At 36.7% G+C, this 22,686-nt stretch overlaps 3 protein-coding genes across 3 annotated transcripts; 2 read left to right on the forward strand and 1 right to left on the reverse strand.

Annotated features, from left to right (window-relative positions):
* Positions 1-1,100: 1,100 nt before the first annotated feature.
* On the forward strand, positions 1,101-9,424 carry Oatp26F (Organic anion transporting polypeptide 26F). Its single transcript, XM_020951208.2, has 7 exons — positions 1,101-1,475; positions 5,020-5,339; positions 5,399-5,567; positions 6,681-6,783; positions 7,631-8,557; positions 8,645-8,833; positions 8,902-9,424. Exons 1-7 carry the CDS (start codon positions 1,226-1,228, stop codon positions 9,023-9,025), a joined length of 2,082 nt encoding a protein of 693 aa, XP_020806867.2. The 5' UTR covers positions 1,101-1,225; the 3' UTR covers positions 9,026-9,424.
* LOC110183021 (prolyl 4-hydroxylase subunit alpha-2) lies at positions 9,283-11,471 on the reverse strand. Its single transcript, XM_086831299.1, has 8 exons — positions 11,094-11,471; positions 10,886-11,037; positions 10,670-10,823; positions 10,414-10,610; positions 9,831-10,351; positions 9,700-9,744; positions 9,451-9,616; positions 9,283-9,396 (listed from the first exon to the last, which is right to left on the reverse strand). Exons 1-8 carry the CDS (start codon positions 11,300-11,302, stop codon positions 9,338-9,340), a joined length of 1,503 nt encoding a protein of 500 aa, XP_086687425.1. The 5' UTR covers positions 11,303-11,471; the 3' UTR covers positions 9,283-9,337.
* Positions 11,472-17,347: 5,876 nt separating this feature from the next.
* DIP-iota (Dpr-interacting protein iota) lies at positions 17,348-22,667 on the forward strand. The gene is made up of 6 exons (XM_086831151.1): positions 17,348-17,432; positions 21,394-21,637; positions 21,694-22,052; positions 22,105-22,386; positions 22,449-22,520; positions 22,576-22,667. The coding sequence occupies exons 1-6, from the start codon at positions 17,348-17,350 to the stop codon at positions 22,665-22,667; spliced, it is 1,134 nt and encodes a 377-aa protein (XP_086687277.1).
* Positions 22,668-22,686: the final 19 nt, after the last annotated feature.

A 22,686-nucleotide genomic window follows, 5' to 3' on the forward strand; every position in this document is an offset into this window, starting at 1 on the left:
ATCACAGCTGATCATTCTCAGTATCATTCCAAGATCCTATATGTTATATATGATGATCATATATCTACATATATTATAAGATGGCTTCTCTGATAAATACTTCATACTGCATTTATTTCGGTTATAATGACAGGACAAATAAAAATTTATCTTAACTTTAAAATTTGAAAATAATGGGCCTCAAAAATATACTAAATAAAATATTTAAACAAAACTGAGATTGATTAATTGATTTTTCAATTATTTAAATATCAGTTAATCTTTGGACTGAAATAAAATCTATTAGGCCAATCAAAATATGTTGTATGTTTTGTCAGTATTCTTATATTAAATTGTAGAATAAATTATATTTTTTAATATATATATTATTTTCTTATATTTCGGTTTTTTAATGATCTTAGGGCCTAACGAATTACCGGAAAATATAAATTACTTTCAGGTTTCTATCTTGAACTCCTCGTATTCAGGGCTTTTGAAATTATAAATGGTTTAGTAATTCTCCATTTATTAATGCCTTTAAATTTATTATAACGTATAAAATGTGCATGTAGTATAACACTTAAATATTATTTAAAAATCTTTATTCTAGATGTAGAAATTTCTTCTTTTCTTTAAACTAAATAAATATTATAGCACAAATTTATAACTTAAATATTAATTGAATATTTGTTCACAGGTTTGTTAGAAACCTCTATATTGGATTACATTCAGTATACAGATAAGAAAAGGTACGACTTTGCTAATTAAAAATCGTGTTTCGTTTGCACAAATAAACCCCATACATTATCAGTTAAGTGTTGATCAAATAAACCCATAATAAAACTCCCATTTTCATTTCCAAGAGACTGGAATACCTCTTTGCTAATTTTACACAAAAAGAAGAGCAGTGTCATGACAACTGTTGATATGTTTAAATCCATGGGACAAGGGAAGTGATGAAAAAAGTGTGTGGGAAGTCCCTTAAAGTCCGTATTTCATTCATAAAATCATGACTGAAGCTGCGGCGGAGTTTTTGCTTGGGTGCCAGGACATTAACAGGGGTTGCTGCCACAGAGCACTGTTAACTCCACATCCTTAACAGAAAAGGACTCAGGCCGAGCTTCAGTTTGCTTGCCGTCTGTGAATATCTGAGCTCAGTCAGTGGTCGCACGTCGTTCAGTACAGATCGCAGTAGCATTTATCGCGGAAATAAATAATAAGTGTGTGGATTGAAAAAAGTAAAACCATGTCAAATAATATAGGAACTGAAGGAGGAACAGGAGCAGGAGCTGCAGCCGGAGCAGCCAAGTGCGCCAATGTGAACAATAACAATAGTGCCCGCTCCAGCAGGACCGGAAGTGCCGCCTCCACCGAAGCGGACCAGGATGTGGATAGCCAGCGATTTGGATGGTGCAACTGGAGGCCACAGTGGCTCCAACGCTTCTGCACCGCCAAGTGGGCACTCTTCTGGCTGTGCTGGGGCGGTGCTCTCCAAGGTGAGCTCAGCCGGGGAAGCCGGGGAATATCGCCTTCTTAATTCGGTTAAATGGTTCGTCTCGGGGAATGTTTTTCGCCCACACTCGATTTTTTTGCTGCTTGTTTTTTGATTAATTTAGAACGTTTTTTCGTTGGAGTGTGAAATTTGTGGCATCCGAGATGTTTATTGCATCCAGTTAAAGATTTCTGCTTTTGAAAATACGAATATTTTTGTGTGTTCTTGGTTTGATTTTGGATTATATCAGACGTTAATTTAGTTTAGTTTAATATTTTGAGTAATTTAAATTATATACTGATAAATTTGTAAGCTTAAAAGGAATAAAGTTGCCTTACAAATCTCTTCTTTGGGAAAAGGTTAAATCAAGCTGTCAGATTTTAGTTTAAATTCTCAGAAAGTATCTTGTTATGATGATAAATAAATAATATAACCTTTACATAAATATTTTAAGAACTCTAACAAAATATAAAAATAAATAATTCGTAAATTAAATGTGTACTTATTACAAACAATTTATAAAATATATTTAAATCCATTCATATTTTATAAGGTAAATGGTGGTTCTGGTTTTCGGTTTATTTATCTCAAACCATTTTTGCTTTAAATATTTTGAGGTAAAATGTAATAATTTACATTAAATTAAAATTAAAATCAAAGATTTTTAACTTTGTATCGTATGGGAAGTATTTATAAAATATTCTTTAGAAGCAGAAAAACATAATTTCCAACATTTTAAGTGTATAAAACTGTGAATGCAAATCCTTAATGCCTGAATTAACCTTATGCCTCTTGATAACATTGTAACCATATTTTTGTAGCCATATATATTTTTTTGTCTTGATTACAAGACAAACTTTTTCTTAAGCCAACTTTTCGCCCAGCCCGTGTCCGAGGAGTCTCGACCTGGCTAAGACAATGGCATTGGGCGAAGGCGATGAGGACATCCGCATCGCCCCATTAGCATCCTGGCCGGGACTTCGGTCTCGGCCTCGAGGTCTGTGTGCAACAGATAAGGTTTCGGGAGTTGAGGCAGCGCCTGGACTCTGCCACTCCTGTGAATGGAAGCGAATTAAAAATTAATATCTGCCCCGAGCAGTCCACAGGATCTGCTGACGTCCTAGCCCCAGGATGCATTAACCTCAAAAAAATACGCCGCACTTTGAATAGTTTGAAAGGCCCGTTGAAGTGTAAATGGCTCTTCAGTTTAACCGGGAATTTCCAAAAGGGGGGAAGCTGGAGAAGTGTGTCGTACAGAGAGAAATTAAAATGGAATTTATTTATATTATATTATTATGTATTAAATTTTTAATATTCCATCATAGGTTTCGATAATAAGAACCCTATCACTTCATTATATATTTATTCTTTGAACTATAATGGTTTCGCTTTATGATATAGTAAATGTTATATCATTATTTGAGATTAAATCCTTGTTGTATTAATATTTTCTCTGTGTGTAACTCCACACGTTGTCATAGCTGTGACATAAATCAAAACAATGTTAATCGCTGTTTACCCAACTCCAGATCCAGTCTGAACGGAGAACTGGTGTTGCCCATGGCTACGGTTCATCTTCTAATGGGTTCAAGCGGTTAATTAAAATTCGCCAATTTCGCGAAAGCTGACGACACGTTTATGTCTGTTCCGAAGGATTAGGCTGTGTTCCCAAGGATTAGCGGAAATTCTCGAAAATGCACTCCCTGGATGGAGGCCAGATTTTGAATTTTTTGGAAGCCTGCCAATGAGATTGAGATGCCAAGAAGTGAGGAAATTTAACGGCTAATTTAATTGTAATGAAATCAAGTTTGATTTAGATTAATCTAAGGTACTATAGTATAGATATTGAATACTTAAAGTTAATAAATTTTTATACATATTTACTGATTAAATGTTTGCCTAAATAACTTTCAAAAGAAAATCTTGAAGCTATCTTTTGGACTCTGAAAATATTTATGAGTATCTCCATGCCCTCAAAAAATTCTATAAAATATAGCTTTTAATAAAATATATAAAGAGTATTAATAAAAATAATTTCAAATCCTTTGAGCATCTCCTTTGAATGCCTTTCCCATATTTATGCCTTGGTCGTGTGCTGTAAACAAACGGACTTTTGGCAGGATAATGCAGCCTGCCGGCATCTGTTGCACGTTGCACCCACGATTGACCCCCGACGTGAGAACGCTTCCGGCTCTGGACGCTTGGATAGATGACACAGAACCAGAGCCACTACTGGGTTGCACCCAGTGCTCCTTTCCTAAAGCGGATGTGGGGGTAGATGTCGGCACGTGACCGAAAATATTAATCAGTTGACACGGCATTAACATAAATCATCCGCTACAATTTTGGATTGCCGCGTTCCGTTCAAATGGTTTATTGTTGTTGTTTATGGCATTCAATTGCAGCTTCTTTCTATGGAAATGAGTAATTTAGCCAAGCAATTCATTTTGTGTTTCTAGAATTTCGGGAAAAAAGGGAGTGATGTTCAGAGGCTTAAAGACATGTGCAGGACTTAATCCCAGAGATGATCCTTTAAGTAGGGAAAGGCATTAAGAGAGTTTTAGAATATTTATGGCACTAGTTTAATGCAGGATATATAAATAAATTAAATTTAATAAGAACTTGAGTTAAAAAACTGTGGTATATGGTTACAAAATTCCTAATTATAATTAGGCAAACACTGCACATTGATTTTTCCCACATGATGATATCCTTAACAGGAGCATTGGCAATTATCGATGCACATGCAAAACAGGAGATTGTCACGTATCCTTCGCTGCCGTCGGCACTTCACTCCACACTTGAAGTCAAAGGTCACACACTCTTACTAGAGAAAGAGTCTCATTCCTCTATCTCCTCCCCATCTCAAGGTTTCTATTGGTAGATATTAAATTATTGCCTTTGATGGGGTAAATGACTTGTAAATGTCCTTAGCCATAAAAAAACTGTTTCCTTTCTTCCTTCTATGACATAAAAAAAACATTTCTTTCACCTTTATTTTCAAAGATGACCAGAAGTGGTCTTCTTTCAGGCGATTATTGAAAAATAAATTGAATTTGTTGCTGGCAAAAAAATATATAATATTGTAAGCAACAATGGTTTTGGAGAAGGAGGAAGAGGGCGTTCCCCGAACTAACACATATTTATTTACGATAGAAAATTCGGTTAAGCTCTTGAAATCAATTTGTCGTACAGATATTTAATTTATGACCCGCCCCGCTCTATATTCCACCACCTCTATAGAAGCTAGGAATCAAGTTTCCTTTCCATGTCCTCTCGTATTCTATGACAATCTGTCGCTGGTCTGTCCTCTGACATCCTTACACCATATTATGACACTTGAGGGATGATCCTGGGAGGATGAGGGTTGAAGAGTCCATACCGGAAAACATTTAAGATAAACTAAGACATTGATTGGAATAGCTTAGAAAGTTTTATGTTGCACTGATTGGTCACAGATCAAATTGGGTTTAATATTTGTATTAAATCACTCAGTAAAAATGATAAAATATATATAGGTTTAACTAAAAACCCCTTTCCCTTTGCAGGTCTCATTGTCAATGGTTTAATAAATGTCTCCATCTCCACAATTGAGCGACGCTTTGGTCTACGCTCCCGTCAGACTGGCCTGATGGCCAGTGGCTACGATGTGGCCTCCTTTGCCTGCCTGGTGCCGGTCACATATTATGGAGGAAGACGTGGTGCCTCCAAGCCACGTTTCATAGCCATTGGTCTGATCGTGATGGGTATGGGATCATTGGTCTTTCTATTGCCACACTTCCTGGTGGGTAACTACAGGGCATCCATTGATGAGGCAAATGTGTGTGAGACAGCAGGACTCCAGCTTAACTCCAGTCAGACAACAATGGTAAATGGTAAAGGAGGCTTCTACCTAACCCCCAGCTAATTCCCACATCGAAATTTCAGGGATCCTGCGATATGGAGACGGGGAGTGAGAGCGAGAGCCTAACCTGGACTGTTTGGCTGTTCCTGGGAGCTCAACTGCTCCATGGAGCTGGTGCCTCACCCCTGTTTACGCTGGGCGTCACATATATCGATGAGAATGTCTCAAAGAAGATGTCGTCTGTTTACTTGGGTAAGTTGCAAACGATTCTCCGATTGAACCATTGATAAGACGCAGAAACTTTTGTCTGCCGCAAGTCGGAGTTGGGAGTCGCACAACAAATGAAGTATGCACAAATACCCATTCCACACTCCATCCTATACGCTCCAGATATCAAAGTATCTAGTATCTGTTAGTTGCTCTCACACATGCATATTTATTTTTATTCGCCATATTGCCAAAGCGAAGTAAAATAGTATTTACCAAAGCCCCCCAGACTCTGAATCCAGCGGGGTGGACGGATCCCCGGCTTCGGTTTTGGTTACGGTCCCGTGTCATCCAGCTTCCATCTTCCCCCCTCTGTTGACCCAATTTTAAAGAGCCAAAAGATTGTCGCTGAGTCAGCCGGGAATCAGAGCGGGGTCGGTATTAGGTCTTAGGACGCGAAGCGCCAACGGCAGCGCAAATTTATTGCCTCTTAGTTAAGTTTATCGTGGCATTCGAGGACGAGAGTGAAGTTATCAAACCCGTCCAGTGTCGGCCCGTTGGCTCCTTTTTGGATTCCGTTGTCTGGCATTGAGACAATTGAAATTCTCGCTCCTGCCACATAGATTTTACTTCACATGGGGATATCCACGATGAGTGTGTCCTTAGGCATTGCACTTTTCGTTTCAGAAAAGTAGGATTTTGTATCCTTTTTTAAGTTATTCTTATACAATTTCTAGCTAAAACATATTAATAATTATTTGACTAGAAAATATATCAGGTAATACGTTGAGCTTCTTTAAATTGGTTATCGAAAGTGTTCTTCAAAAATTATAACTTTACAATATGTTCCGAGGGTACTATAGTAATCACTTCATAAATACCTTAAATAAGGTCTTAAAAGTATTTTATATATTTGGAACCTTGTTTTAATATTAAACATATGAAGGACTTATACTTCTGTAAAGCACTGTACTCCATCCAAGTAAAGAAGGGTCGCAGTTGAAGACTTTTGTCATGCAAATTAAGATGCAGTTGACTGATAATCACATTTGGCAAAACCCTGTGACAAATTTGAACCAATGGCAGTATATTCTCCTTTAATTGAGATGAGTTTTGGTCTACTAAGTTGAGATTATGTTTTATTTTTTATTTTTGCAGGCATTTACTACACCATGGCCACCGTTGGACCCGCAATTGGTTACGTCTTTGGCGGACAATTGCTGCGTATCTACACGGACTGGATGACCGTGGATCCTGTGCAGTAAGTGCCATCCATGATTGTTATTAATCGCACGACTTAGTGCCCCGAATGATTGAGTGAGTGGGGCTGAGGGGGAACACACAAAACAGGTGAATTTAATATTGGAGGGTTACTGCCACCGAAGTGAGCATATTTGTAACCCGGCAACGGCAAATGCCACAAAAGCACCTCCACCCGGGGTAAATATCTCTAGAGAGTAATAAAACAACATTTCGTGCTGACAACGAGGAAATAAGGTGCGAATGAGAATGAGCATTTGTTTGATTCACATTCTCCGGTGGAGAGGGAAGAACGAAGTGGAGAAGTCTCTGGGAGAACCACAAGGACTGCCAGATTCCAAAGCAACAAGCCATCTGCATCCCAGAGTCCTCATGGATACCACCAGCGTATGGCATGGCTTATTGTCACGGTGATGCCATAAGTCATAATGCTGGTACACTCCAACCTCCAAACTCCACCTTCACCTTCTCCTGCCCCAAAAAAGTTGCCCTTTTCACCTTCTCCATGAATTATGCCGAGAACATGAACATTTTGTTTATGATTTTTTACATGTTTACGAGTGGTTAGAGGGCTAAACAAATATATTTTGGCAACCTTTTGCTGCCTCCTTTGAGCAGATAAATTTAGTGGAAAATATATAAATTCCCATTTCAGTTAATTTACAAAAGCCAGAAAAGAAAGCCAGAAAGCCAGATACCCGGAAAATAGGATTATTTTAAGCTTTATTTGCTGGCTTTTTTATTTGAATCCGCTACTTAATTTGGTAATTATTTCTTCAGGAATATAATAGATATTTGGCTATAATGAAATAAGTTAATAATAATGGATTAATTCCGTTATTTTTCAGACTCAGCCTGACCAGTGACAGCAAAGTGTGGATAGGTGCCTGGTGGCTTGGCTTTATTTTTGCAGCTGCCATGTGTCTCCTTGTGGCCTTGCCCATCTTTGGGTTTCCAAAATCCCTGCCAGGGTCGGAAAAGCTGCAATTGGAAAGAGTTTCTGAAGCACATGCCACCAAAACGGAATCTGAGGAGGAAGGGTCATCCAAAGGTCTGGGAAAACTACCTCGGGCTGTGCTCAGCTTGCTTGGTAATCCCACCTTCTTTTTTCTGAACCTGGCTGGAGCCACTGAGGGACTGATCATTGCTGGATTCGCTGCCTTTTTGCCCAAACAAATCGAGAACCAATTCAGCATCTCACCCATGCTCTCGGCTTTGGTCATGGGCATGATCACAGTACCAGCGGGTGGTGGTGGCACTTTTCTCGGTGGCTATCTGGTGAAGAAATGGAACCTGACCTGCAGTGGCATCATCAAGATGTGCCTGATGGCCACCACAGTGGCAGCAATGTTCACCTTCTGTTTCCTGGTCTCATGTCCGAATCCTAAGTTTGCTGGTGTCACCACAGGATACAATTTGGAGTCTAGAAGCGGACCCATCTCCTTGGAGGCACCCTGCAATGCCAACTGTGAATGCAGTCGCTCGAACTATGATCCCATCTGTGGTGTTAATGGTGTGATGTACTATAGTCCATGTTATGCGGGATGTAGCCAGGAGGAGCATGTGGACAGTCTGAAGCATTACCACAACTGCAGCTGCATTGGAAACGTTGGCTGGGTGGATTTGGAAGTGGAGGATGGCTTACCACGGTCGGAGGCCACCAATCTTAAGTGCGATTCTACGTGCCAGAGTTTGCCCTTATTCGTGGGCCTCTGTTTAATTCTGATGATCTTCACCTTTCTGGCCACCATGCCCGCTTTGTCGGCCACCTTGAGGTAAGATATAAACAAGGTTTTAAGGCACAGTTAACACAGTTTAAGCACAGTTACTTTATTATTATAAATTTTAATTTTCAATTTTAGATGCGTTCAGGATGAGCAACGATCCTTCGCCTTGGGTCTGCAGTGGATAAAGGTGCGCCTGCTGGGCACCATACCGGCTCCTCTTATATTTGGCGCGTTGATTGATGAGTCCTGCATTTTGTGGCATGAGTCCTGCGACAAGGAAGCAGGTGGAGCTTGCCTTGTTTACGATAACTTTTATATCAGTCGGTCTGTAGAGCTCTCTATTTTATTTATTAACTTTATAATAATAATAATAATAATATTTAAACCCTTAGCTATATGTGGCTTTTGGCCCTGATCTGCAAACTGGGATCCGTCGTGTTCTTCCTAGGGGCTTGGTGGTTCTATGTGCCACCCAATAAGCCATCGATTACCAATAAAAGGACAGAGGATAATTGAACTGAATCTTAATGGGATATATAAATATATGTACTGTAAAATAAAAATCCAGGCGGCTGATTGTGGCTCATATTGTGGCTCATCATTAACTGGATAGCATTTCTTAATCGTTTAGCTATGTAGTAAATATAAGTACTATTTTATATACTCCTCTAAGAGAATCATTTCCTAGTAATAACACCATTTTATATAGTAATATTACAACTCGAAGCATCATTTATCATTTGAAGTAATCATTAAAAATATGTGTGAGTAGATCTAAAAATTAAATACATTTTATATTTATTATTAATTCTTAAAATTTTGAAGCTACTACTTGTAGCATGGCTTGGTAAACATCTGATAATAGTTTGTCATGCTTTTGGTAAAAACTGAAAATATATAATAATTAAAAGTAAACCTCAGTGAAAGATACAAAAACTCACTCCATCGGTTTCCCAGGATCACGGGGCACACAGCATGTCTGGTCAAAGGATTTGGATCCCAATTATTGTGAAGATTGTACCAAAAAAGCGCCGAACCTTTTTTCGGTTGAATGGTAAGATTGGCTGCGGGAAAAATGGTGGCACCACCCAAGGGGACATCGGTGGCCTATATTAAATGGAAGTAAAATAGTAATATAATATTAAAAGTAAAATATCCGATACCTAAAACGGAAATTGACAATTACGTACATAAAAAACAAATGTAAGTAAACGATCGCCCTCCTTGACCATTTCCTAATTAATAAAATATTGATTACATGTATTATTAATATTATAAACTATATAGTATAATTTTCTATATTTTATTACAGTTTACCTACCGGATATAATCTGGGGTCCCTGTAGTCATTGTGCTCTGGAAAATACCCACCCAGTCCATAGTTGGCTCTGGCCAGAGAAGTAACATTACCCATTGCCAGGCCTGATATATCCGTCATCCGATTCACCAAAGCTTTGTCCACTTTGCAGCCATCATCATCGGTAACTTTTACTTGGAAGACGCGTTCTGGTGTTTTGGGAGTTGTATAGTTATCGGTATATCCTTGAGTTAAGTCATCACTCGTCAGATTTATAAAATGAGCTATCTCGCTGTCATAGAGTACATCGTGATATAGCCACATGAGTGGATCCTTGCTAATCTCCTCCTCCTTGAGGGGTGCTATACGCATAAATGGAGTAGTGGTAAAGTTGTAGCGACACACGAGCCTAGGACGAGGTGGAAACTCTCCTCGACATCCTCGTTCAATGGCAGTGGCAGGTGGAATGGGCTTTACGTAAGGGAGGGGAATCCCGGGATCGTGGTTGACTTCGTCCAAGTAATCACTTATGTTGTTAAGGGAACCTGGAATTTATGGAGATTTAATAACACTAAAGGGGATATTTAATCTCTCATGCAGAGATCACCTTCATGAAGCCGACTTATAACAAACATTTTCCGAAGTTCCTCTCGATTTGGTTTGTAAATTTCAAGAGCAATCCTATTCGTAGGGTCTTTAATATTATATAGTGCCAGTCGATACCATTGAGCTGCTCTTCTATACTCCGACTTATTGAACATATAGTCAGCCAGGGCCAGGCAATCTGAAGAGGACATCTGGGTTCTAAAAAGGAAAATTTATATTTAAAGGAAACTTACATTATTGGTCTCCAAGACTCTTACTGTAATTGCTGACCAGCTAGTAGACCCTGTGACATGTCCATTGAGTTTAGGTTATAGAAATGCTCGATGCGATACATTCCCAATGAAGCTTCTTCCAAGTCCTCGGCAGTTGGTGTACGATTTAAAAGTTTATGCATTTCGGAGAGCTGATTATCTTAAATTTAAGAATAAAATAAATTAATTCATAGTGAAGGGATTAAGAATAATTTCTCATACCTTCATTTTTGTGATCCCTAATGTAATTCAACCACTTGGGCCAATCTTCATGAGTTCGTCTCACAAGTTGAAAGGAATTAAGGGGATTTGATATATATTCAATTTGACTGACTTCATTATCAAGATTTTTATGTTTTATCGAGTCTGTAAATCTGTTAAAAATATATGATTCATTTTGTATTTTTTATATAATTTTGCTTAATCATACCTTCTCAGGGTATCCACTTTTTGTTGCAGAGATCTTACATAATTATTCAGTTGATCCATATATGAGTTCTCAAATTGCTTGAGATCCCCCAAGGCCAGAATGGAACCTGAATAGACTTTGCTATTATCTTCATCACTATTATCAGCTAGACTTATCTTAAAAATTAGAATCAAGTATATTATAAAAGAGACTAGCGTATGCAGCAACATGATTCAGACAAATAAACTTAGAGTATGTCATAGAAAATCCAAAATGTTAAGCTTTGAACTGTATTTTCATGGTTTATTTATCATTAGCAACGTTTAATTAGTTGACAAAAAAATTAATATGAAATATGGGAACACCTTAAACTGAAGTTATGGTATAAAAATACTGAATAAACTGGAAATCTTTATATTTTTAATATACCTAAATACCTAGAGTAGCCATACTGCTCAAATCATAATGGAACATTCGCCATCTTTTGGAATTGAACCAAAGTACTAACGGTATTTTACATGTAGTTTAGAATTTTGTATCTAGATGTCGCCACTGTTCATTGCGATATAATAAGTTGTGTAGGCTGGGCTTCACATATATTTTTGTTCAATTTAATTAATTTATTAATATTAATAGACTTTTAATATCAAATACATTTAAAACAGTAGTATTAAAAGGTATGGTAATATTCAAAAACAGGGAATTGGCTTTGGACTTGTTAGAAAAGACAACACTGACAATACATACATCTTTATACCCTTGCAGGGTATTATAATTTCAGTCAGAAGCTTAAAACAATGTGAAGGAGTCATTTGCGACCCTATAATTCGAATATATTTTTGATCAGCATCAACAGGCGAATCCATCTAGCCATATTCGGAAGAAAAAAAATTTGGTAATTTTTTTCAAAATTTTATAAGAGGTTACATCGTTAAAAATGTCAAAAATATATCAAAAATTTTAAGTTTTTTTAAATTTTATATTAAGTATGCAGAATAATTATACTAATAAAAACTAACATAGGAAAGCTTTCCAAATTAAAATTAGTGCTTTTTTGGCTGAGTTATGAGTTTTTCAAATTTTGATTTGTCGTACAACTTTTATATGGTAAAATCGATAAATATCAATTCAAGGAATGCGACTAGTTTAGTTATAAATGGTAGTTATTTTCCTTCCTTGTATTTTAAAATTATTATGTTCTTTTTTATAAAGTCAAGCAAAGTTCCTTCTGAGAATTGACAACACTGCGTATGAGTAATATTTTTGTCATACAATTTTTATACCCTTGCAGGGTATTATAATTTTAGTCAGAAGTTTGCAACGCAGTGAAGGAGGCACCTCCGACCATATAAAGTATATATTCTTGATCAGGATCAACAGCCGAGCCGATCTAGCCATGTCCGTCTGTCCGTCTGTCCGTTTCTACGCAAACTAGTCTCTCAGTTTTTAAGCTATCTTAATGAAACTTTGTAGTTAGCCTTCTATATACTCTCACTCGTATATATGTCGGAACGGGCCAGATCGGACGACTATATCATATAGCTGTCATAGGAATGATCGGAAAATGTTTACAAAAAAAATTATAACATTTTCAGTTTACAGCAGATTTTTATCAAATTTGAGATATAGCCATTTTATTATACTCTACAATTCTGTGTAAAATTTTATGAAAATCGAACTACTATATCATATAGCTCCCATAGGAACGATCGAGAAATTAATACAATTAAAAATTACAACTATTTCAGTTTTAAACAGATCATCATCAAGTTTGAGGTGTAGCCATTTTATATTAGTCTTAAATTTTGTGTAAAATTTCATGAAAATCGGACGACTGTATCATATATGTTAGGTGCCAAACAAATGATCGTTTGGTGTAGAGGAAAAATGCAAATCTGTGAACTGCAAATATAATATGTTTAGGTGAATGAAATGAAAACAGGTGTTTCTTCATTATTTTTAATCATAAATATATATCATTTATATTTTAGGGATTCCTACTCAAGAAGTTCAAGGTAAGTACACTAATCATATATTAAAAACTTATTTTATATACAAAAAAAAGACATGAATAATTTTCTTAATACCTTTAAAGTTAGCAAAGTATTAAGAGGTCAAATATTAATTATATCATAACTAAGCCAAAAATGCATTAATTTCAGTTTTTATTAGGGTAACAAATCTGCATACTCAATTTAAAAAAATTCAAATTTTCGTCAATTTTTCACCATTTTAACGATACCCCTTATAAAAATTTAAAATTGTCAAAAAATTAAAAAAAAATTAAATTTATGCCGGACCTGGCTAGATCGATTCGGCTGTTGATGCTCATCAAGAATATATATGAATAATAGGATCGGAAATGACTCCTTCACTAGGTTTCAAGCTTTCGACTGAAAAATAGGCTTTGCTTAATTATTTGGTACATAGAGCGCTCTCCTCTGCGATTCTCAAGTCTTACACTTAAGCAAGGCCCTAGCTAGAGGAAGTTTAGTTTTCTTCTTCTTCTTTTATATAAATTACTAATTTAGTGCTTGCCGGTTAATAGACTTTGATCAAGTGGATGTGGCAACCATGGCTAGATCGATTCGGCTGTTGATGCTCATCAAGAATATATATGAATAATAGGATCGGAAATGACTCCTTCACTAGGTTTCAAGCTTTCGACTGAAAAATAGGCTTTGCTTAATTATTTGGTACATAGAGCGCTCTCCTCTGCGATTCTCAAGTCTTACACTTAAGCAAGGCCCTAGCTAGAGGAAGTTTAGTTTTCTTCTTCTTCTTTTATATAAATTACTAATTTAGTGCTTGCCGGTTAATAGACTTTGATCAAGTGGATGTGGCAACCATGGCTAGATCGAGTCGGCTGTTGATGCTGATCAAGAATATATATGAATAATAGGATCGGAAATAACTCCTTCACTAAGTTTCAAGCTTTCGACTGAAAGATAGGCTTTGTTTAACTATTTGGTACATAGAGCGCTCTCCTCTGCGATTCTCAAGTCTTGTACTTAAGCAAGGCCCTAGCTAGAGGAAGTTTAGTTTTCTTCTTCTTTTTGTGTGGTTTTTATATAAATTACTAATCTAGTGCTTGGTGGTTGATAGACTTTGATCAAGTGGATGTGGCAATCATAAAAATTATAGTTTTCTTAATTAAGGTAAGACGTTAATAAAATATCTCTTGATAATTGAAACCAAAACAAGGCCCAAAAAGTCAAGATACATGAAAATATGGTTTATATTAAATTATTGTTTAATTACCATACCCTTGGCCGTGTTGACTAGCTTATTATTGATCTCGAAAAGTCTTCCAAGCTCTCTTTAAGAGCCGTGATGATCATGACGAGCGGGGATATGGTGTCATTTATTTGTTTATAGTAAAGTATACTTAACTCCCGAAAATAGTTTATTCAGCACAACTTACTAAACAAAGAACGCAACAATGGTGATGATCGAAACTGCTCAATATAAAATATATATTAAAATAAGTTGGTCTATATTTGTAAAGCAAATTTTTAAGAATTGGTATGCTTTTAAATAACAGCAAATTTTTAAGAATTGGTATGCTTTTAAATAACAGAGTTATAATTTTTGCAAAAGTAATTCTTCACACAAAAACCCCCTAAAAAAATAAGGATTTTAAGCTTGCTAATATAAGCCTATTTAGGATTTTTTTTCCTTGTTTGTTTCCTTTTCTTTTTTTTATACCCTTGCAGGGTATTATAATTTCAGTCTAAAGTTTGCAACGCAGTGAAGGAGGCACCTTCGACTATATAAAGTATATATATTCTTGATCAGGATCAACAGCCGAGTCGATCTAGCCATGCCCGTCTATCCCTCTGTCCATCTGTCCGTTTCTACCCAAACTAGTCTCTCAGTTTTGAAGCCATCTGAATGAAACTTTGTAGTTAGCCTTCTATATAGTCTCACTCGTATATATCGGAACGGACGACTATATCATATAGCTCCCATTGGAATGACCGGAAAATTGTTCAAAAAAAAAATTATAACATTTTCAGTTTTCAACAGATTTCCATCAAGTTTGAGGTATAGCCATTTTATATTAGTCTTAAATTATGTGTAAAATTTCATGAAAATCGGACGACTGTGCCATACAAACGATCGTTTGATGTAAAGGAAAAATGCAAATCTATGAACTGCAAATATAAATATGTTTAGGTGAATGAAATGAAAACAGGTGTTACTTCATTGTTTTTAATCATAAATATATATAATTTATATTGTAGGGATTCCTAGTCATAGAAGTTCTATCTGCAAGGGTATATAAACTTCGGCGTGCCGAAGTTAACTTCCTTTCTTGTTATATAGTAAAATCGATAAATATCAATTCAAGGAATGCGAATAGTTTAGTTATAATGTATAGCTATATTCCTCCCTTTTATTTTAATATTATTATGTTCTTTATTTATAAAGCCAAGCAAAGTACCTTCTGAGAATTGACAACACTGCGTATGAGTAATATTTTTTAAATATGAACTAAAATATATATAACTTCTTAAGTTGGGTATTATAATTTTCTTCAGAAGCTTGTATCTCTTGAATAAGTCATTTCCGACCCTATAAATCGTATATATTATTGATCAGCATTAACAGGAGAATCAATTTAGACATCTCTGGCAGAAATAATTTTTTTTAATTTTTTCAAAATTTTATAAGGTGTTAAATTTGTCAAAAATTAATACAAAAAATTAATTTTTTAAAACTTTTATATTTAGTATGAAGATTTATTAATTTAATAAAAATTAACATAGTACAGCTTCCCAAATTAAAATTAATGCTTTTTTGGCTTAGTTATGATATTTTTAAACTTTAACTTGTTGAAAAAATTGTCTAATAAAAATATAAAAAAAAATTAAAAATTAAAATTAGTTATATCGATAATTATTTTCCTTCTGAGAATTGAAAACACTGCGTATGTGTAATATTGTTATAGTTTTAGTATGAAGCTTGTAACGCTTTGAATGAGGTACTTCCGACCGTATAAATCATATATATTCTTGATCAGCATCAACAGTAAATTCGATATAGCTATCTCCGGCAGAAATAAAAAGCTTAAAATTTTTTAAAATGTTAATAGGGACTTTGAACAGCAAGGGAATACAAACTTGGGCTTCCAAAAGTTCGTTGTTTTTAAATTAAACAAGGTTTATTTATTTAGGTTTATTTATTTATGTTATTTATGCAAAATATTAATATATATTAATATTATTTTTTTTTAGAAAAATCTTAAGTATTAAGAGTACTTCTTCTTAAAAACAAACATACTTATCCCTTTAAAATACCCATCTGAATAAGAAACTTGCATGTGTTAGCAAAAGATTTTCCTCGCAAGAAAAACAACAACCTGGCCAATTTCACTTGCTTGTTATCATTATTGTTATCGCTATTGAAAAGCGCTAATTGTGCGCAAATACCCGGTGGTGGAGAAAACTTATTGCCAACTTATTATAAAGCTCACACATGCAAACCAAATACCAAACAGCAAACAGAACAGTGAGAAAAGTGCAAGCGCGGCAGAATATTCCGAATCCAAAGGATACGAAGACAGGTGAAAGTTGAAGCAAAAGATGAAGATGCTGCGAAATGTGTGGAATTTCGGGGTTAATTAGAATGGAATTGGAAAAGAGAGAGAGTTGGAAGTTGGCTGGGAGACGGTATGTGGCTCCAAAAAACTGGCAATGAAATGTCCCAGTCCCCTTCACTATATCCTTTCCCTTTCCCTTGGCACAGATGTCACACAAAACTATACGTCACGTGCATATGAAACTGTTACGGCGGGCGCTTTATGAATGAAACATTTACTATTGCATACCTCTGCCGTTTCACCTCCGGGGCACCTTGACTCCTGGGCAACCGCCCAACCAGCCACCCATTCATCTTTCCACACCCAGCCAACCATACAAACCACCCACAAGGACTCGCCGCAGGACACATGCGCAACGCCAGGCAACATTTGAATTTTGAATATGAATTTTGACACTTGATTATCAGCGTTGTTCGCAGTTCGCGGCCAGTTGCAAGAGTGTGTGGACGTCTGTCCGGCTAAATCGGAGAACGAAAAAAATATATAAAAATCATAGAGAAAAACTTTATACCCAAAAGCCGGAAAAAATAAATTCACACTAACGTAGCGGAAGTTCAACTTGGGCTATTTGGCCAGTGAAAGTGCAAAACTGAACAAAATATATAGAAAAAATAGAAACGGAATAAAATATTTTAAAAGTTTCTCAATTTGGCGGCTCAATTTGGAGAAGATGAGAAGGCGAAGTTTTGCTGATATTTGGATAGTTCTGCAATTTGCAGGCTTGAGCTGGGCCAGCTTTTCGGAGTTAAACAATTGTAAGTTTCTGGGATAATCAAGGAAATTAATCAGAGAACCTAAAATTCATTTAATAAGTGTCTTAAAAAATGCTGTAAAATGTTTAAAATATCAAATTTAGTTACAAGTTTTCAAAGGTTTTTTAAGGTTTAATTTTAAAAGAAAGCGGAAGAGTTAAGACTCTTATTAAAATATATAAAATTAAATATTTGGGAACCCAATAATACCATAGACTTATGACGCAAATATATGTTTATTCAAATTATTGAATAACAGGAGAAATTATACACTTTGATAAGTTTAAAATTTAAGCTTGTTTATTTCTAATTTAAATAATAAGTTCAAATTCTACATTAAAGCAAAGATTATATTGTTTTATTTATATAACCATGAAAAGATTTGGCAGGTGTGTTTTTGCTAAAGTTTACTCCTTAAAATACTCCTTACTTCATAAAAAGCCCAACGAAAATATCCAATTATTATCAGAAAATTCCCTACAAAATAAAAGTATCTTTTAAACCGCAAAACAATTACTTTTCAACCGGCTTACAACCAAAAAAATATAACAAAAACTTGCCTGGTTTTTGGCTAATTGACTACATTTAACGTGCAAACTATGTGAAACAAAAAGCTGACTGAAAAAAACGATGATAAATACCATCAGCAGGAGCAGCGTTTGGTCGGCCGGCCAGTAATCGGAAGTCCAACGAGTCCATAAGTGAATAAACTGTGGCCAACACACAAATCCCCCACCAGACGGGACGTGAGGCGCTGGTGCAACCGGGATGAGTAACGAGGGGTAACTTCCGCCAGGAAAACTGGTCTCAACCCCTCAAGGAGTAAAAAACAAAACAAATTTTCCTTGACTTTGGCCAGAGAGCCAACACAACAAATGCGATAAATATATCAAAATGGGGAAAAATTCAAATTCGTTATTTAAATCAATGTGCCAAATGCAATCTAAACATAAATATTGGCAGGCTGAAGCCGCAGAGCCAGCGTACGATAACAATGTGAGAAGAGTGAGTGAGCTCAAAGAGGAGTGAGTTTTTCCACAACTCAACCGCATGGAACCCAATGGAAAAGCCACCTAACCACCATCATCCACCAGCCAGGAACCCCCCCCATCACAGCGGGGGCGTGAGGAGACAGACAGTCGCGGAAAGGCGACGTTTTTCCACTTCCTATTGCACTCTGCGCATTTTCCTTTTTCTGCCGCTGCTGCTGCTGCCACCAAAGTGTTGGGTTCTGGGCACTGCAGTGGGTTATTTTCCATTTCTTCCAATTTTTTTCTTGTTGTATTTCGGCAGACATTGCGTGCTGATTGTACTTCGTTTCCAGCCAGCACTCCGCCGGCAGACAGTTGGAGTGTCTAACAGGAGACAGGACATTCACTTTCCGTTTCAAGTTCAACGGTGCGCGGGAAAAGGACTTGTCCGCGATTGCGATTGCAAAACTGACTTCAAGAAGAAATTATGGCCTAAGCCTTCTGGAGATCGAATCTCTGTGGTTGAAAGGCAGGAGAGTTGGAAGTCCTTTCAGCAGCTTGTACCTCGATTTTCTTTTTGAAAAAAATAAAGAGAAACAACATAGGAATTAAGTAACTAAAAAGTTAAACATGAACGTAAATTACCTGCCGCCAGACATAAATGAACCAAAAAATAGTTATGCACTTGGAAAATTTTACAAATAAAATATAATTTACTGAAAAATATATAAGTATTATAATCATCAAGATCAGTGGCTTATTGGTTGTCAAAGAAAACTACCTATTTTGTGCTCCAGGATGCTAATGAATTTGTAATCACAAGAATAAAGATGCTATTTTAACCAATATTTTATAAACGTTGAATAATTTTTATTTAAGATACTTGTTCTTCAATAATGATGTTTTAATTTTTAGAAAAAAAAAATAGTTTATGAGATTTGCCATACTCTCTTTGATATTATTTACTCCAATAGCTTGATTAGCTACTTTTGTGACTAATAATTAATAAAATTAATAAATAATAATAAATCTTAAATATATTTATTATATTTAAAAAAATCACCCAAAAAATAAAATCCCTAAAACTAAGAACATTTTTTAATTAGGAAACATTTTTAATGAATATAAGGAATTTTATTCACACTTAAACTTTTTCCAAAAAAATGTCGCACTTGTGTACATATGATTCCCAACTAGTTCTAACATCCCCGGAACGAAGTGACGACTGCCGGCCAACTATCACTTGTTTTTCTATTACAAAAGTTGCAAGTCATTACTGGTCAAAGTTAATTAGCCTAAAAATAACTACATTTTGTATCTAAATTAATGAAAAATTAATCTTAAATTTAAAAAAATTGTTTCTTTAAAATATTTATTAAAGAAGGATAAATTTTCTCTTATCTTACCTGTTACTTGCACTTTAATCAAGGCCCCTTAACTTTCTTGGCTCTATTTGTGCTCAGTGAACCCACCATATAATATGATGTGTTTTATGCTTAAAACCGTCTCGTTCATTCCTTTCTTTGAAATATTTTCAATATGCAAACATGCAATATCCAAATTGCAATAACAACAAACTGCGAATAACAACAGCAACAAGAACCGGAGGCGGAAACAAAACCATATCAACTGAAGGCAGTCGTCAAACAATGGCGTCTGTAACATTTACAGTAAAACGAACCAAAAAAAAAGGGGCGACGATGGGGACCCCAACTCGGACCGAACCCAAGACACCCTACTTTGCACGGGGACCCAAAACATAATCGCAAATTATAGGCTATATGGCGCGACGTGGTAGGCTCCCTTCCACCTCCTCAATTTAATGCTAGTTTGGTGGAAACACGCCCTCTCACCTGGGCTTGGGGTGAATGCCAAAGGTGTGTGTTTTTTTACAATTTTCCAGGTACCGGCACTAAATTTTTGCATTTTTTCGGGTTATTATTTGCTCATAATTGTAATTTACGTATTTGCTGTGTGCGGTTGAGGTTGAGGTGTTCGTTTCAGCTACTTGCTAGGCAATTTGATGTGATGTGATTTCTATATATATTTTTTTTAGGCATTGTTAAATGTGGTGTGTGTGAGGTGTGTGTGCGGTTGCTACTCTGGTGGTTAGTCGAATGATGGCAGAATGTCGAAGTCTTGCGGTTGGCTTGACTGGAAGTGATTGCAATGGGACCCGCTTTGAATAAAATCGACCACCGACCAGAATACACTATTTCAGTCGAAAGGTGTTTGAACTTGGGGTGGAGAAGGTTGGAGTTTTTAAATTAAGAAAAACAATATAGGGTAAAATAAGAAATGAAACAGTAATGGAAGGGTTAAGAGTTTACTTACAGAATGTAAATAATAATGACATTAATTGTACCCTTTGATTAAGGTTCATTTTACTATGCAAAATAAGACAAATTTAAAATCTAAGAAATTATTTTATTTGCATCCTAAATACTGTTTCATGTTGGAAATATTATTTTTAATATCTCACTTGCTGTTGCCATCCGGCATAAACTTTTAATTTCACTAATTGTTGGGATTATTTGCTGCTGTCCCGGCTTAATGTTAACCTCAACGAATTTATGACCGTTGTACAATTTTAAATATCCTTGACCACTCCTGACGACGGGCATCTGGAAAATGTTAAACAATTTTCAGCTTAGGCTGTTGACATTTTGCAGACACACACAGAATCGGTGTGTGGAAAAGAAATGAAATAATTATCCCCGAAATTGTGGATTAGAAATGGATGGCGGCAACACGTTGGGAAAATAAGAAAAGTGGTTACTTTTTAATTGAATTAAATTCTTTGCGCCTGAGTTCCCCGAAATGGCTGAGCCGAGGACCAAATGCCAGTCTCTAACATTTGCAAGCCTCATAAAGCAAACCCACCCCGGGAGCAGCTCCATCTCGGGTTCAGTTTGCCCCATTTATTCCCCTAATGAGGAGAGTCATAAATGTCAACCAATTGGGTCTCTTCTTGATGCAATCTTCCCTTCCAGCGGATCCCAAGTTCAGTGGTCCCATCAACAACTCAACAGTTCCCGTGGGACGCGATGCCCTGCTCACGTGTATTGTCCACGACCTGGTTAGCTTCAAGGTGGCCTGGTTGCGGGTGGACACGCAGACCATTCTGAGCATCCAGAACCATGTAATCACCAAGAATCATCGGATTGCCATCTCGCACACGGAGCATCGCATCTGGCAGCTGAGAATACGCGATGTCCAGGAATCGGATCGCGGATGGTGAGTGTTAAGTATTCCATAATTTAAAGTATCTTTATTTTCGTATATCTCCCTAGGTACATGTGCCAAATCAACACAGATCCTATGAAGAGTCAGATGGGTTATTTGGATGTGGTGGTGCCACCGGACATCGTTGATTACCAGACCAGTCAGGATGTGGTCCGTGCCACGGGTCAGAATGTGACGCTCACTTGCAGTGCGACGGGTGTTCCCCTGCCCACTATTACCTGGCGTCGTGAGGAATCAACTCCCCTCCTCCTTTCCGAGGATTCCGCCGATCAGGAGGTCTACAGCGTCGAGGGGCAGAATCTCAGCTTGTGGCAAGTCCAGCGTGCTCACATGGGCGCATACCTATGCATCGCCTCCAATGGAGTGCCTCCCACAGTCAGCAAGCGCGTCATGCTGGTGGTGAACTGTGAGTCGACTAATTAAATAGAACTTCTAATTCTATTCTATTCCCTTTAAAGTTGCGCCCACCATCTGGACTCGTTACGATACCATCTACGTGGGTCTGGGTCAGAAGCTTACTTTAGAATGCATCACCGAGTCCCAACCGGCATCTGTGAACTTTTGGCTAAAGGACTCTGAACTGCTGCCAGGAGGTTCCTATGAATCCGTCACAGTAGATTATGTCCATCGGATTGTGATGCGGATCACACTGCGTCCAATAACAAAGCGGGACTTCGGGGAGTACAAATGCAGAGCCAAGAATGCGTTGGGACAGACAGATAAGATAATCACAGTGCATCGTATGTAGATACTTTGTTTTAGCATAGATGTATCCTTATCACTAGACTTATTTCCCTCACAGATAAAGCCAAGAAACATGGTCAGCATTCCCATCAGACCTCCTCCCGCGAGAGCCAGTTCATTGTTATTGAAGGTTAGTTTCTCTAAAGATTATATACTATAAGATATAAATCCGATTTCCTTTTCAGAATACATAGCAAATGCGGCTGATATGAGCTGTAAATTCCATCCACTTTGGATTGTGTTTCTATGTTTCCTCAATAAAGTTGCCAGCTTGTGAGCCAGCGCAGTTAAAACAA

Source organism: Drosophila serrata, unplaced genomic scaffold, assembly GCF_035046125.1.
Source record: "Drosophila serrata isolate PLE 108 unplaced genomic scaffold, ASM3504612v1 contig_240, whole genome shotgun sequence".
NCBI lineage: Eukaryota > Metazoa > Arthropoda > Insecta > Diptera > Drosophilidae > Drosophila > Drosophila serrata.

Bases quoted from the DNA above. Each gene is read 5' to 3' on its own strand.
- DIP-iota (XM_086831151.1), top strand. From the start codon at position 17,348: ATGAGAAGGCGAAGTTTTGCTGATATTTGGATAGTTCTGCAATTTGCA. The intron at 21,638-21,693 runs GTGAGTGTTAAG...ATATCTCCCTAG, and splicing joins CAGGAATCGGATCGCGGATG to GTACATGTGCCAAATCAACA. The intron at 22,521-22,575 runs GTTAGTTTCTCT...TTTCCTTTTCAG, and splicing joins CCAGTTCATTGTTATTGAAG to AATACATAGCAAATGCGGCT.
- Oatp26F (XM_020951208.2), top strand. From the start codon at position 1,226: ATGTCAAATAATATAGGAACTGAAGGAGGAACAGGAGCAGGAGCTGCA. The intron at 5,340-5,398 runs GTAAATGGTAAA...TCGAAATTTCAG, and splicing joins ACTCCAGTCAGACAACAATG to GGATCCTGCGATATGGAGAC. The intron at 8,834-8,901 runs GTCTGTAGAGCT...TTAAACCCTTAG, and splicing joins GATAACTTTTATATCAGTCG to CTATATGTGGCTTTTGGCCC.
- LOC110183021 (XM_086831299.1), bottom strand. From the start codon at position 11,302: ATGTTGCTGCATACGCTAGTCTCTTTTATAATATACTTGATTCTAATT. The intron at 11,038-11,093 runs GTATGATTAAGC...TATTTTTAACAG, and splicing joins AAAGTGGATACCCTGAGAAG to ATTTACAGACTCGATAAAAC. The intron at 9,745-9,830 runs GTAGGTAAACTG...TTTATTAATTAG, and splicing joins GGGACCCCAGATTATATCCG to GAAATGGTCAAGGAGGGCGA.